Here is a 13,676-nt window from a genome sequence, read left to right as displayed (position 1 = left end):
CTCTATCTCCCCACATATGGCACAAGGCGTTGCCTCAGAGTTCCCCCTGCCTGCTGAGCACACTTCCTGTTAAGACCTGAACTCCCACCCACCCGGTGAATCACTCTAAGTATATGGATGAGAGAATGCCCTGCTTTCGTTTATTATCACCAGGGGATATTGTCTTTGGTTCAATTCACTTGCCTTTTTCCACTATGTGTGCGAGTGGATAAAATCATACCAGATGACTGGCTGCTGAAAGTATGATTTTATTTGATTTTGACATTTGCTGTTTGTAAACATAAGCCCTTGTTATCAGATTAGAAAGGATGAAAATGATCCTGCAGATACTCAGTATCAACAAGAATGAAAGGAACTGAACATTGTCTTACCTTCACTTTGGTGGGAGGGACAGATTGGTAAAGTCTTTCTAGGGGCGGTTTTATAGTAGATGTTTAAATTTAAAATACGTGTGCTCTTGGACCCAACGGTTCTACTTCTCAATGTATATGAGAAAATAGTGGGCAGGTGGGAAAAGATACATGTATAACAATTTTAACTTTTATAATAGCAAAGGGAAAAGGAAGGGAAACAAGTATTTTTCAACAGAGGATTAAATTATAGCACTTCATACAAGGGAATATTATGATACCATTAAAAAGGACATTTCACGTTTGCAGGTATTGGCATTGAAAACCATTTATCATACACTGCTGGATGAGAAAAGGTTACAGAACACTGTTGTAGCATGATCCGACTTTTGTTTTTATAATGTGCATTTATGGGTGTATGTTTTAAAGTCTGGTATTGCATGAAATTGCTATTTACGCTCGTTATTTTTTGTGGGAGGAAGAGAATAACTGGTGTCTCTCAGTTCTAATTTGTACATTTCTGTATGGTTTTACATTTTACATAAACTTGTATTGCTTCCATAGTCAAAATAGCCAAGATATTTACATGGTGAAGAACAAAGGAATATCTGCCTTCAGAGTAGTATAGCACTGCGTCCTTCCTGGGCTGTCTTCACAGCATTTGAAAAAGTGTATCATGCCATGAGCAATCTCAGATCCGTTTTATGTAGCTTGGCACCATTTGCCTTCACAGTGAGAAGATTGCTCACCTCTGGCATCGTGATTCAGGTGTTCCCGCTGCATGATAATGAAGCCTTGAAGAAACTGGAGGACACCTGGTACACTCGCTTTACTCTCAAGTATCAGCCCATAGGTACGTGTGGAGGGAGGTCATGTGATTTGGCGCCTGGGGCCATGAGCACCCTTTCCCCTCCCCCCTCCATTGTTGGGATATCCTTTAACCTGACTCAGATTAGAGGGGGCCCTGTCATACTGACTCTTTTAACGTGTTCCGGCCTTAGTTAGGAGAATAAGGTTAGGGCAAAAGAGCTTATCCCAGTGTTCTCCGACCCACCTCCATAGACCGATCTGACACGTTACCTTAAAAAAAAACAAAAAACGTTTTAACGGCATGGAATTAACCAAGACGTAATAGCCCCGTTACTGCACCACCCCAGCCCCTGCATCCCACCCTGGGCCCAGTGCTGGATGCTTTCGCAAGCCCGGCACTCACTCGAGTAGATACAGCCGGCAAAGGATGATAGTGTTTGCGACTGCTTTTGAGTTAGCTTGTGTGGCGTTCACAGAATATTAACAGTGATGTTGCTTGTCCCTTCTTTTGCCCAGTGCTTATCTGAAGGTAATAGATACGTGAGTTCCCATGGCTGTTCTAGAAGTTAATGTGTAGAATATTGTTCTGCGCTTTTGAATAACTTTTTTGCAGTGTGCTGAAAAATTTGCTATGATACATTGATGAAAATTTAGTTTTGGATAGTGGGAGCAGACACTGTGGATGGGAAGGCTTCTTTGAAAAGAACATCTACCACTGTGATATTGAAGTGGGAGTAAGGTGGGGAGCATAAATTTAAATCCCCAAATGAAAATGGTTCATTGGCTACGGCTGGATTTAAACTAGGACCTTGGAGATTTGGGACAAGCCCCGAGGTGGGTTTTCCTTTGGGAAGAAGGCATCCATCAGCTGGGGAAGCAAAAGGAAGACAGTCCCAGGGTGCCTGGAGAGCAGCCATCGCAGCTGTGGCCTGGGCTCTGAGCTGGGGAAAGCATCAGGCTTGCCGTCCAGACAAGCGCGGTCTTTGTGGTGCACGGAAGACGGGTTGACCATCACGCAGTGATTGGGAGACGAGGGTATGAAATGATCCCCACGTACCTAAAAAAACAAATGGTGAAAGTCGTTGGTAGTCTGTACTTAAGTTTTTTTTTTTTTCCTTTTTATTGTAGACCATATTCGTGGCTACTTCGGGGAAACAATTGCTCTTTACTTTGGATTTTTGGAATATTTCACTGTTGCCTTAATCCCCATGGCGGTCATTGGGTTACCTTACTACTTATTTGTGTGGGAAGACTATGACAAGTACGTGATCTTCGCCTCCTTCAACCTCATCTGGTCCACAGTGATCCTGGAAGTGTGGAAGCGTGGCTGTGCCAATATGACCTACAGGTGGGGGACACTTGTCATGAAGAGACAGTTTGAGGAGCCCCGGCCAGGATTCCATGGGGTCCTGGGTATCAATCCCGTCACTGGCAGGAAGGAACCTCTGTACCCCAGCTACAAGAGGCAGTTGCGCATTTACCTGGTCTCTCTGCCGTTTGTGTGCCTCTGCCTCTACTTCTCTCTGTATGTCATGATGATTTACTTTGACATGGAGGCCTGGGCCTTGAGTCTGCACGAGAATAGTGGATCCGAGTGGACCAGTGTCCTGTTGTATGTGCCCAGCATCATCTATGCCATTGTGATTGAGATCATGAACCGCCTCTATCGATACGCTGCTGAGTTCCTAACTTCGTGGGGTAAGACTTGATGCTTGTATCTATGCCTTGTCTGCCTATCAGAAACGTTGCTTGGCTCATAGGATTCCTATCACGCTACCTGGCAAAGCAGGGAGGTGTGGCTCTGGGTGCACTCTCGAGACTGGGGGAGGGGTTTGTCAGCTTTGTGGGCTCTGTGTCTCTCAGCTCCTGGTTATCGTGGCACTCACTTGGTGCTAGTTACTGCACTCCAGGTGCCCGGCTGGCTCTTCGTCCATGGTGTCTCATTTTCACCTCCTCAGGACGCTGTGAAATGGAAGTGTGTTTATCTTCAGGGATAAAGACACAGAGAGTTAGCAAGATTCAGACAGATTGTAGAGCCAGGCTAACCCAGACTCTGTGTCCAAAACCTGTGATCCCAATGCCATAATTTGGTATTTTCCGTTGAGGATAAAGTAGATTGAATTACCTTCAGATACTTCGGCCAAATGAACAACGTTCATAGGACCGAGGGTGGCCATTGCCCTGCGTGTAGCGGGTACCCTTGTATGTATCTGCGGTAGAAGGAAGTGGTCATGGTTTGAAAATGCTCTGGATAGGCCATTTGCTCTGGAGTTATTCACTCAAACAAGTAAATATGCAGTGCGATTTCCTATGAAGAAGTCTATGCCTTAATTTCATGGACCATAAAGATGTTTTAAATTACTTTTGTCAGTCTTTTAGCAACTATTATCCATGGAGTCCTTTCCGTGTGCTGTTACTGGACTAAGGTTTTGTATTATTTATTGTCCCGACAGTGACCCTGGGAGAAGCGGGTATCCGCCTTGTTTTTGTAGCGAGGAGGCTGAGTATCGGGAGGCTCAGTGACTTGCCAAGGACAGACAGTGGCTGAATAGCTGAGTTGGGGTTCCAGTACAGGCGAGCCTCACACCGCCTCTCTGCAGGGTGACACTTCTCTTCAGGAGCGTCTTTGCCCTGCTGTCTGGGGGCCAGGACTGTGTCTCCTTTCCGTAGCTCAGGAGGGAATTTTGAGTTGCTCTTTAAGTGAATCCTTGTAAGGCATGTGGACAGACACTTTATCACCCTCTTCAGAGGTTGCGGTCAGTTTTCACTGTGGCCACTTGTTCAGGGTCTTTTTCTGGGTGGCTGTCTGTGGGATCGTTTGCCAACACCTCCCATGATTCTTTGTTGCAGTAATACTTTGAGAAGAATTCCAGGGGCACCTGGGTGGCTCAGTGGGTTAAGCACCCGACTCTTGATGTTGGCTCAGGCCATGATCTTACAGTTTGTGGGTTCAAGCCCCGTGTCAGGCTCCGCGCTCGTGGTGTAGAGCCTGCTTGGGATTCTTTCTCTCTCCACCCCTCCCCCACTCTCTCGTTTCTCTCTCAAAAATAAATAAACATTAAAAAAAAAAATTTCAGAACACAGTGCTCTTGTAATACTGTGGAAAATGTGTCCTAATCTTCGTTTCTTCCTGTGCGATGTTCTTGAGGATAAGCGGCAGCCGTGATTGACAGTCTGACACATTTACTCGCCGAGGCTCCGTTGCCTGATGTCTCTGCCTCAGCACATCTGCCTTTACCCCATGACAGCCCACCATACCGCTTTCTTATCTGAGAGAAATTTCCTCTCCTGTTTCCTTTTGTAGAGAATCACAGATTGGAATCTGCCTACCAGAATCATCTAATTCTGAAAGTTTTAGTGGTGAGTAGAGTTTTTATGTACAAATCCATTTGAATTATGAAGCTTATGTATACTGGTTAATACTTAGAAATATAAATATGAAAACTGGTTTCTAATTTAAGATATCAGATGGTTAATATATTTTGTACAGGTAGGCAGGATTACGTGTGCTTACATATATGTTCAGTGCTCTTACTACAAATGTGCACGTGGTGTAAGACTTCAAGTATAGAAATTAGTAGGGTAGCCAGTTTCTAGTTATTTAAAAAACTAAGCACATTACAGACATGTTTCTTTTTCCTTTTGGTGACTTCTTTGCTTCACTATTTAACAATTCTCTCAGTTGCCCACAGTCTGTTTAGTGATGGACCATTAACTTTTTTTTCTTTCTTTTTTTTTTTTTTTTACTTTTTGAAAGAAATTTCTAAAGTCTAATAGGTTCCCAGCATGTTTTGGTGGGTGGGAGGGAGGAAATGGAGAGAAGGCGTAGTGTAACCTGCTTGCTGTTTGTGTAAAAGCTCACACATTTTGCCCTTTTCCCACTATTATTATAAAAAAGAAGTACCAGCTTGGTAGCACTTGATTTATCAGGAGCTTACCGCAGCCATTGGTAGCATGACTGAGGATCGAGAAAGCCGTAGAAAGAGCCCTCTGACCTCTCGACTGGACCACAGTCCATGTATCTTACTCCCAAGAAAGGGTTCCGGAGAAAAGAGTTTCTGTTCCAGCCAAGAAATCATTGTCAGAAGCTTGTTATCTGGTTGTTCAGGCCTTAAGAGATCACAAAGCCCTGACAGGAAGGTGCTTAGGTTTATGGGAGTAGGTCTGATTATAGAGGCAAGTGTGGCAAGTAAAATACAGCATTTTTTATAAATAGGTAATGCAAAACGAACAGTTTTAGCAGTTTGGACTTTAGAAAAGGGGCAAGCAGCCATGCATCTCTAAAAAGTCTTTGAAGGCCTCATTCTAGCACTGAGAGATGCTTGACGTGCAGAATGCTGGTGCCGTCTGGCTGGCCTGGCGTCTCTCCATGGGGCCCGGTGGGCCAGGCCTTGCCGGGAAGGAAGCACATCCTTCGGCAACTCAGTGTTAGCGAGGAGTCCGGGTGGACCCCGTTGCCAGGTCCGCAGGGCTCCTCAAGTGAACGGGGGGTTGGGGGGTGGGCAGAGGTGAGGTGGGCAGGGAGCGAGCCCGCCCAGGCCATCCGGCTTGCCAGTGGGGGCTGGGAAAGGCTGGGCCTCGCTCTTCCTCTTCCGTTAGAATGTAGCAGAAATGTGCGGGTGCTCCACTGTTCCGCTGTTCCCTCGGGCCGTGGGTCCCAAACCAGTTCGCTGTCCAAGCTGTTGGCAGCTGTCAGAGGTCTCCTCTGCTCGCCTCTTGCGGTATTTCCAGGGTTTCTGGATGTGCTTAGTGAGGAGGAGCAGGAGAAACAAGTCTGCCATCTGGTGAGGGCTGGAAGTCCCTCGTTACATTGTTAATGCTGTACTTACAACTGTAATAAAGTACCGTAAAGCAGTGTGAAATGTTGCCGTCTTTTTCTTGGCAGTTCAACTTTCTGAATTGCTTTGCCTCCCTCTTCTACATCGCCTTTGTCTTGAGGGATATGAAGCTGTTGCGTCAGGTGAGTGTGAAAAGCAGGAAGTCTCAGTCTTGTAGGTTTCAGAGGTCCTTTCCTGTATTCAGATAACAATATTGTTATGGATAAAATCTGACATTTTGTATATTTCTAAGCCAATTCTAAGTGAAAAACCATTAGCAATTGCACTGTATATCGTACTCAACTGAAAACAAATTCGTTGAAGCTAACCAACTTGTAAAATTAATCATGCGGTACAGGAAAAACACATATATAGTTCATCTCAAAGCCTGTAAAAGCAATTCTAATGGAAAGTATTCCTTAATTGAAGTGTGTGTGTGTGTGTGTGTGTGTGTCAGAGTGAGAGGTGATTGATACAACCTTAAATAGGTCTTTCCCATTTCATTTTTAAATGGATATGTTGTTAACTTTTATAATTTTTCTTTTTATTTTAGAGAGAGAGAGAGAGCACGAGTTGGGGAGAGGGGCAGAGGGAGAGAAAGAATTGTAAGTGGGCGTGGAGTTAGGCATGGGCTCGATCCATGACCCTGGGATCATGACCTGAGCCCAAATCAAGAGTCAGATGCTTAACCGACTGAGCCACCCAGGTGCCCCAAAAGTCTCTTTTTTAAACAGGAGATGAAGGACAAGGAGATGGGGAGGACTTTTAGAATAATGCACTTATAATCCTAGCAAAGGTAGTATGTGATGGAAACACTCCTATCCATCTGGGGTAAGTGGAAATTGACACAGCACTTCTAGAAGCCGCTAGCGCAGCTTTGCCAAGAACCACAGTCCATCCTCAGTAAGCCACCAGAGACAGGGCGAAGATTCGTGTACACAGGTATCCAAAGAGCAGCATGTGTAATAGTGAAGGTTGGGAACGATACAGTCAACAGCAGTACGTGGGCTGCTTGTATTTTACGTGTGATTGGAAAGAAATATCCTTAGATGTTAGCAGAGGTTCCATCATGGTTGTGGAATTATGGGTGGCTTTTTTACTACTTTCTAAGCTTATACGATGAAGGAGGGTATATTCATTTTATAAGTTTTTTGAAGTTTCGCCAAACTTTTTTATTTTTCAGAGTTGGCAATATCACTCAGATTATTATGTTGTAGCAAGGATGAGATGACAAAAAACAATTTCAAATTAAATTGTTCCCCTGCCAGCTCATTACTGATTTCATTTCTTATTATAATCTTATTTATAACTGATTTATTTCTTATTATAATCTTACTTATAACTTTTTGTATTTTAATGTGTTTTTCCTCTGGGAAAAAACAATAAATTGGAAACATTATTCTAGCACCTCGCTTTTCTGATATTAGTTGTGATATTAATGGTATGCTATTTGTTGAAGATTCCATTTTATTTATTGCATAATTATACACATACTGTGATTTTACTAAGCTCCATTGTCAGATCTTACTTGTCTGCTTCTTTTTAGAGTCTGGCCACTCTCCTGATTACCTCCCAGATCCTTAACCAAATTATGGAGTCTCTTCTTCCTTACTGGCTCCAAAGGAAGCACCACGTGCAGGTGAAGAGGAAGGTGCAGGCTTTGAAAGCGGACATCGATGCTACATTGTACGAACAGGTTGTCCTGGAGAAAGAAATGGGAACCTATCTGGTAAGTGTGAATATTGCCGAATTAACCATTGAGTAAAAGCGAGTAGCAGTCAGGCACTGAGCTTCACAAGTGTGGACCCGCTCGCTGGCCCAGATGTGGCTACTTTGGAAGTGCTCTCCTGCCAGCGTCCGCGCCAAGAGCTCCTTCACCGTGAACGAGGGGGGACCGCGCCTTCGGTGTTGCCGCCCTCAATCTGAAGTTAAGCCTCAGGACAGCAGGGGGCAGGTTTGGCCGGCCGTGTCACTGCTTCCTCCCGCCCCCCCAGGACGCCAGGCAACCCTTGCTGCAAAGCTGCCCCGGCGGCCGGCTGTGAAGAGGCCGCGTCCTGCTCACTCGCGGGGGCTGCTGCAGACTCCTGGGGGAGGCGGAAAGCCGCCGCCGAAAATGGGGCGCTGCGCTGCAGAATCCTTCCAGTTTCCCTGAGTGGTGTGGGAAGTGTCCGTGGTTCCTTCTCGATCAAGACTTTCTGAGTTCCTTTGAGGAGCTGCACGCAGATCACTGCAAGGCTGGCCGCCTGTAACAACAGTGCAAGGAAGCACCCGGCTCGTGGAACCTGACCGTGTGTTCGCGGGCGAGGGGCGTCGGGGTCGTGCGCCCTTCGGGTCCCGGTGTCCTGTGTCCTGTGTCCTGCACCTTCCTGCGCGGTGCGGTCTGCTTCTCAGTGAGTTAGACCCTGCAGCGGCTCAGTCAGTGAGAGTCCGTTACCGTTCAACTCTCGTGGTCTTGTTTTCCGCCTTCGCGCGTCATCTTTTGACCCTCTTGGCCCACGTGCTCCTTCTTCTCGTGTGCCCGCGAGTGTTACTTGGTGTGTTCATCTTGAGGACGTGTGTCTTCCCTCTCTGCTCGCTTCTTCCTGCTCGATCTTCACAGCTGCCCCAGGGGCCTCTGTGGCTTAGCCTAAAACCAGGGGTCTGTAGCCCCGGCTCCCACCTTGTGGGGGACCTTGGGGGTTTTGCAGAGCCAGTCGACACAGACTGCAGGTCAGGGCGGCAGCTGTGGCTTTTTCAGCCCCCTTTCAAGGACAGGGGACCACTGTTCTAGCCCCTGGTTTTGTAAACAGCCTAGCCCCAGTAATGCTTCAGGGGAGTAGGTGCCTTTGAATCCCTCGCCCCACAGGATACAGATCGAGCCACGTCCGTTGGCCTGCGGGCTGGAGTCGGGCCAGGCTCCCGCTTACCACCTTGCGTTTTGTTCCATTTCTCACCTGTGCAGCTGTTTTTCTGGTTTTTGCGTGGTGATATGCGTCTTGATGAAATATGCATATATGCACTAGCATTTTCTGTCAGTGCTGTCTGTGGGGGGGAGTGTGATTCAAAGTATACGCACGGCACACTTGGCTAGTAACACTGCTTATGTTTGTATGTGAAGCGTCAGAGAAAACACAGGCGTGCAAGGAAGGAGCGCATTTGCACCTTGTGGTGCTTCTTGCCTGTGTTGGTCGAAGGGCTGGCTGGCTGGGGCCTAAAACCTCAGTCTGTGTCTGACTCCTTTCCTTGCTTGCTCTGGGGAGCGGGATTTCTGGCCGTATTTGTTTTTCATCCTTCCTTTTCTGGTGGAAGCCGGACAAGCAGTCTTTCCCCTGAGCTCTCTCTTCCATCCCCTCCGCCTCTCCTCTCGTCTGCAAAGGCCCCTGTTCCCAGCGCCCGCCTGCAGCCGCCACATCTCCCGCTTCCCCGTCTCCCTGCCCCAGCTGTCGGCAGCCCTCCTGTCCCAAACCAGGCAAACCCGCACGCGCTTCTGCTGGTTGTGTCCTGTCTTTCCTGCCCCAGTGTCTTGAAATAATTATTTCATGTTGTCGTCTCTCCTTCCCCTCTTCTCTCCCTGTGGTCACTTAGAATCAGCTCTCGTCTCTTCTTTTTCTCTGAATTATTTGGACAGACTACATCATGCCCCCAAGTACCCCAAACCAAATTCACAGTCTTCTCCAGACCAGTTTCCCCTCCTTTCCCCCTGGCTCACTGACTCATATACAGTAGTTCAAGCAATATGTCCCTCATCCAAGCAATTTTTTTTATTTTTTATTTTTTAAAATCTACATCCAAATTAGCATATAGTAAAACAATGATTTCAGGAGTAGATTCCTTAATGCCCCTTACCCATTGAGCCCATAACCCGTCTAGTAACCCTCAGTTTGTTCTCCATATTTGTGAGTCTCTTCTGTTTTGTCCCCCTCCCTGTTTTTATGTTATTTTTGTTTCCATTCCTTTATGTTCATCTGTTTGTATCGTAAATTCCTCACATGAGCAAAGTCATGATACTTGTCTTTCTCTAATTGGCTAATTTCACTTAGCATAATACCCTCCAGTTCCATCCACGTAGTTGCAAATGGCAAGGTTTCATTCTTTTTGGTTGCCGAGTGATACTCCATTGTATAGATGTATATACCACATCTTCTTTATCCATTCACCCATCGGTGCACATTTGGGCTCTTTCCACAGCTTGGCTATTGTGGATAGTGCGGCTATAAACATTCTCATCCAAGCAATTTTAATTCATCCAACAACTATATGCTACTAAGGTGACAGCTGTCAGAATCTGAGACCTCACCTTTTTGGCATCTCATGACATCTGATAACACCTTGGTGAAGGACGGTAAGGTGAGCGTTGCTTTTCCCATGTTAATAACAGGCAGTTGAAGCTCTCTGCTGTTAATCCCTTGGTGACTAAATCAGGAACAAGATTCAAGGCTTTGCTTTTCCAGTTCGGAACCTGTCATTCAGCCTGGGCAGGAAGCAGGACACTCGCTTCTACTGCAGGCCCCGGGTCTGTGAGCGAATGCTGCGGTTAGCGGTGCTGCTCCTTGACTTGCTCGAGGGGCTGGGGCCCTGGGTGATCTGACACGCTTCCTCCTCACCTCCTGTACATCCCCCTCTACTCTCTCCATGGAACGACAGTCCGGTATTTGCTATTTCAACTCTCTGCATGTATTGGGAGAGGGGACATGCTTCTGGGTCACATTTGATCTAGACCACTGTTTCCTACGTGCTGATCCTTCCCTCTGGGTGTATTTTTCTCCACACTGAAGTCAGTGAACTTAGAATTGTATTCTCTGTAAAGCTCATCCTGACTGCTACACATGAATCTAAAGTAGTATTACCAAGTTTTGGGAAGAAAGACAATTTGACTGGAACACGAAAATCGTTATAAAAGTAATACTTGTTTAGGCACAATGGGAAGCTTGGATGATGCAGGACAGAGTGAAAAGTAAGGAAAAAGGAAACCTCCATAAGGGCCTCCCTGGGGGTAATCCGCCGGTGTCTTTCGGGCCTGCTGCACCCGCCAGGGCTAAGGCCATGGGTGCCTCGGGTCTGCATTGTGCTGCCCCTGCCCTGTGAACTCCCGGATCCTGCCCAACTGCACAGCTGCGTGACTATGACTTTTCATGATGAGTCGCCACACCGTAAACGAGCTGCCTTCTAGTGAGCTAGACATTGAGAGATTTGCTAAAACCGTAAACGAGTGCCACTCTCTACACTGAATGTTTTTGTCTTGGAAAATGTAATTGTTTTTCAAGCAGTATCTCATTGATGTTAATGTTTTTGTGTAAACGAATCAATGAGAAATGTTTTTTACGGTTTTGAGTTTTAATTTCAAATAGGTAAATATCATGAGGTAGACTCCTGTAAACAAAAAGTCTTTGCTGTCCTCAGGCATTTTTGAGAGTTTAGGGCTGCAGAGACCAGAAGGCTTGGAAACTGCAGGTCTGGAATAGCCCCTTGCTTTTTTCGTTCTTCGGGGCGTTGGCTCGTTGTGGAGCCAGTGTGTCCCATGGGTTCCTCACGAGATTCCAGTTGAGCGATTCTGGGAGAGCATCTTCCGGCGCACCCCACCCGGAGCTGTGACGTCAGGCTGCCCTGCGCCTTGTCGGGTCCTTTGCTTGACCTGGGGCTGGGCTCGTTGCAGGGACGGAATTGCACTTTGGAAGGAGTAAGTGAGCTGCTGGTAGATATTTTGAGACTTCCGGTTTCCTGTCATTGGTAGCTCTTTGAAAAAGTTCTAAATTGTTGCTGCTAGATGCCAATGCGGTTGATTTTTGTACCTTTTTACCCAGCAACCTTGATGAACCCTCCCATTTTTTTCTAATCCATTTTCTTGGGTTTTCTTGGGTTTTCTGTGTAGACAGATATTTCAGCTATAAAAAAATGGCTGTTTTCTTTCTTCCTTCATCTGTACAGTTTTTATTATCTATTGGACTCATGAATATGTTCAGTATAATTTGGACAGAAGTATTTACAATAGGAATCTTTCTCTAGCTCCTGACTTTTTTTTTTTCTTTTTTTGGTCTCCTCACCATTGAGTGTCAACATTTATCCCATGTTCTTGGTAGGTAGCTTTTTATCAGTTTAAAAATGTTCTTTTCCTTACTTGTGCAGAGTTTGTATTGTGAAAGATGTTACATTTTATCAAGTTCTTCGTTTATTTGCTTCTGTTGAGATTATCGTATTAAGATTTAATAGTCTCCTTTACACTAATAAATTTCCTTTTTTTTTTAAATATGAGAATTTATTGTCAAATTGGTTTCCATACAACACCTAGTGCTCATCCCATCAGATGCCCTCCTCAATGCCCATCACTCACCTTCCCCTCCCTCCCACCCCCCTTGTAAATTTCCTAATGGAACATCTGTGCTGAAGTGATTCACTCTTCTTGCTCACTATTTTTAAATACACATTGTCACGTTGAATATGTCAGTATTTTATTTAGGGTTAAGTGCCACTGTCTAATAATTTTTCTTTCTCTGTTGCTGAGGTCACTGTCCCCATGTCATTTATCATGGTAATTCTTAGCGAGCGTTCAGTATAATATTGAATAAGGAACAGTTTTAGGAGAAAAATGGTCAGCTCCTAGTGTCCGTGTGCTGCTTGTGGCCTTAAATATAGTACTTTCTTTCCTTGTTGTATACTCAGCGTAGGGAACTCATAGACCTGTTTCTGCCCGGCTGGTTTGAGGATCCAGTGGGATAGAGGCCCTGAAACCTGAAACTTTGTTTCCATTCATCTAGTAAATAGATACATAAAATTAGTTATGACTTCACAGAAATACCACAGTGTTCTTCAGGACTGCTTTGTTCTTACATTTTGTAAGTTTGTCTTAGTTGGTCTTTGCTAACTTGTAGCTAATCGGGTAGACTGTATCTTGGTTAAGTATTTTTATTTCAGTATGCAGTTATTTACATTGTTGAATTTGCATTTTTTTCTCCTTGCTTTTGGAGTGCCTCCCTAGTTTGCTAAATTTACTGACTCCAAAGCGCTCAGTGTAAAAGTCCTGATAAAGTGTTAGCGTGTGTGTGCTATACTCAGTCCCTGCGGGAGATGGAGGCAGAATGCACAGTGCGCTCCTGTGCGGAGAAGGGGCCCCCTCGTGTTGTATGCTAAAAATGCCAGGCCTGAGCATGCCTTCTGGAGGCTGCCCATTGGCACACGGGAGGATTTGTCTACACAGCTCTGCAGAGGGCTCTATCTTGTACATTCTGATCTGAAACAGCAGTTTTGAAAGCCGAGCATAGGCTGTCAGGATTTCTCAAGACCCAATTGTGGTAAAAATGGTGTAACAGCTAAGGTTTTTTTTTTTTTACTCTGCTCTTGATTTCTACGCTTTTCAGAGAAGTGGATTGATGCTATACCACTGGGTGTATTTTAGAACCACTTCTATGTGCTGCAACACAGCATATGGAAATACTTTCCAGAGCCAGATGCTTCCAGACAGTCGTTGAGAAACTACTCACCGCTGAATCCCCCACTGAGCCCCAACCCGCCAGCTCTGGAGGCACGTGTGAACCTTGAAAACAGCCAGAGCGGAGTCCCTGGGTTCGTGCTTTGTCCTCACACCCAGGCCGTCTGAAAGCACGCTCTGCCATTGCCAGTATTCTGTACCTAGGTTTGGGCGTTTTCTGCCAGAAGTGGAGTCTGACTTCCACTGCAGCTCAACTAGTGAGCCTACTGTGCGCGTCTCGGTGAGAGACGGACTCTG

At 45.8% G+C, this 13,676-nt stretch overlaps 1 protein-coding gene across 14 annotated transcripts in view; it reads left to right on the top strand.

Annotated features, from left to right (window-relative positions):
- Positions 1-13,676, top strand: part of ANO10 (anoctamin 10) — a 283,614-nt gene that overhangs the window by 87,626 nt on the left and 182,312 nt on the right. For all 14 annotated transcript variants that reach the window (XR_003414386.2, XM_027040522.2, XM_027040520.2 and 11 more), the window contains 5 exons: positions 1,084-1,203; positions 2,289-2,858; positions 4,465-4,520; positions 6,046-6,120; positions 7,524-7,706. Coding sequence is in view for 13 of the 14 variants with exons in the window: in XM_027040522.2 (XP_026896323.1) it covers positions 1,084-1,203; positions 2,289-2,858; positions 4,465-4,520; positions 6,046-6,120; positions 7,524-7,706 (1,004 nt within the window). In the remaining variant the exon portion in view is untranslated. The remainder of the gene's footprint in view (positions 1-1,083; positions 1,204-2,288; positions 2,859-4,464; positions 4,521-6,045; positions 6,121-7,523; positions 7,707-13,676) is intronic.

This window comes from Acinonyx jubatus, chromosome C2 (genome assembly GCF_027475565.1).
Source record: "Acinonyx jubatus isolate Ajub_Pintada_27869175 chromosome C2, VMU_Ajub_asm_v1.0, whole genome shotgun sequence".
NCBI lineage: Eukaryota > Metazoa > Chordata > Mammalia > Carnivora > Felidae > Acinonyx > Acinonyx jubatus.
Note: the sequence above shows the minus strand (reverse complement) of the source record. Positions and strands in the feature narration are given on the sequence as shown.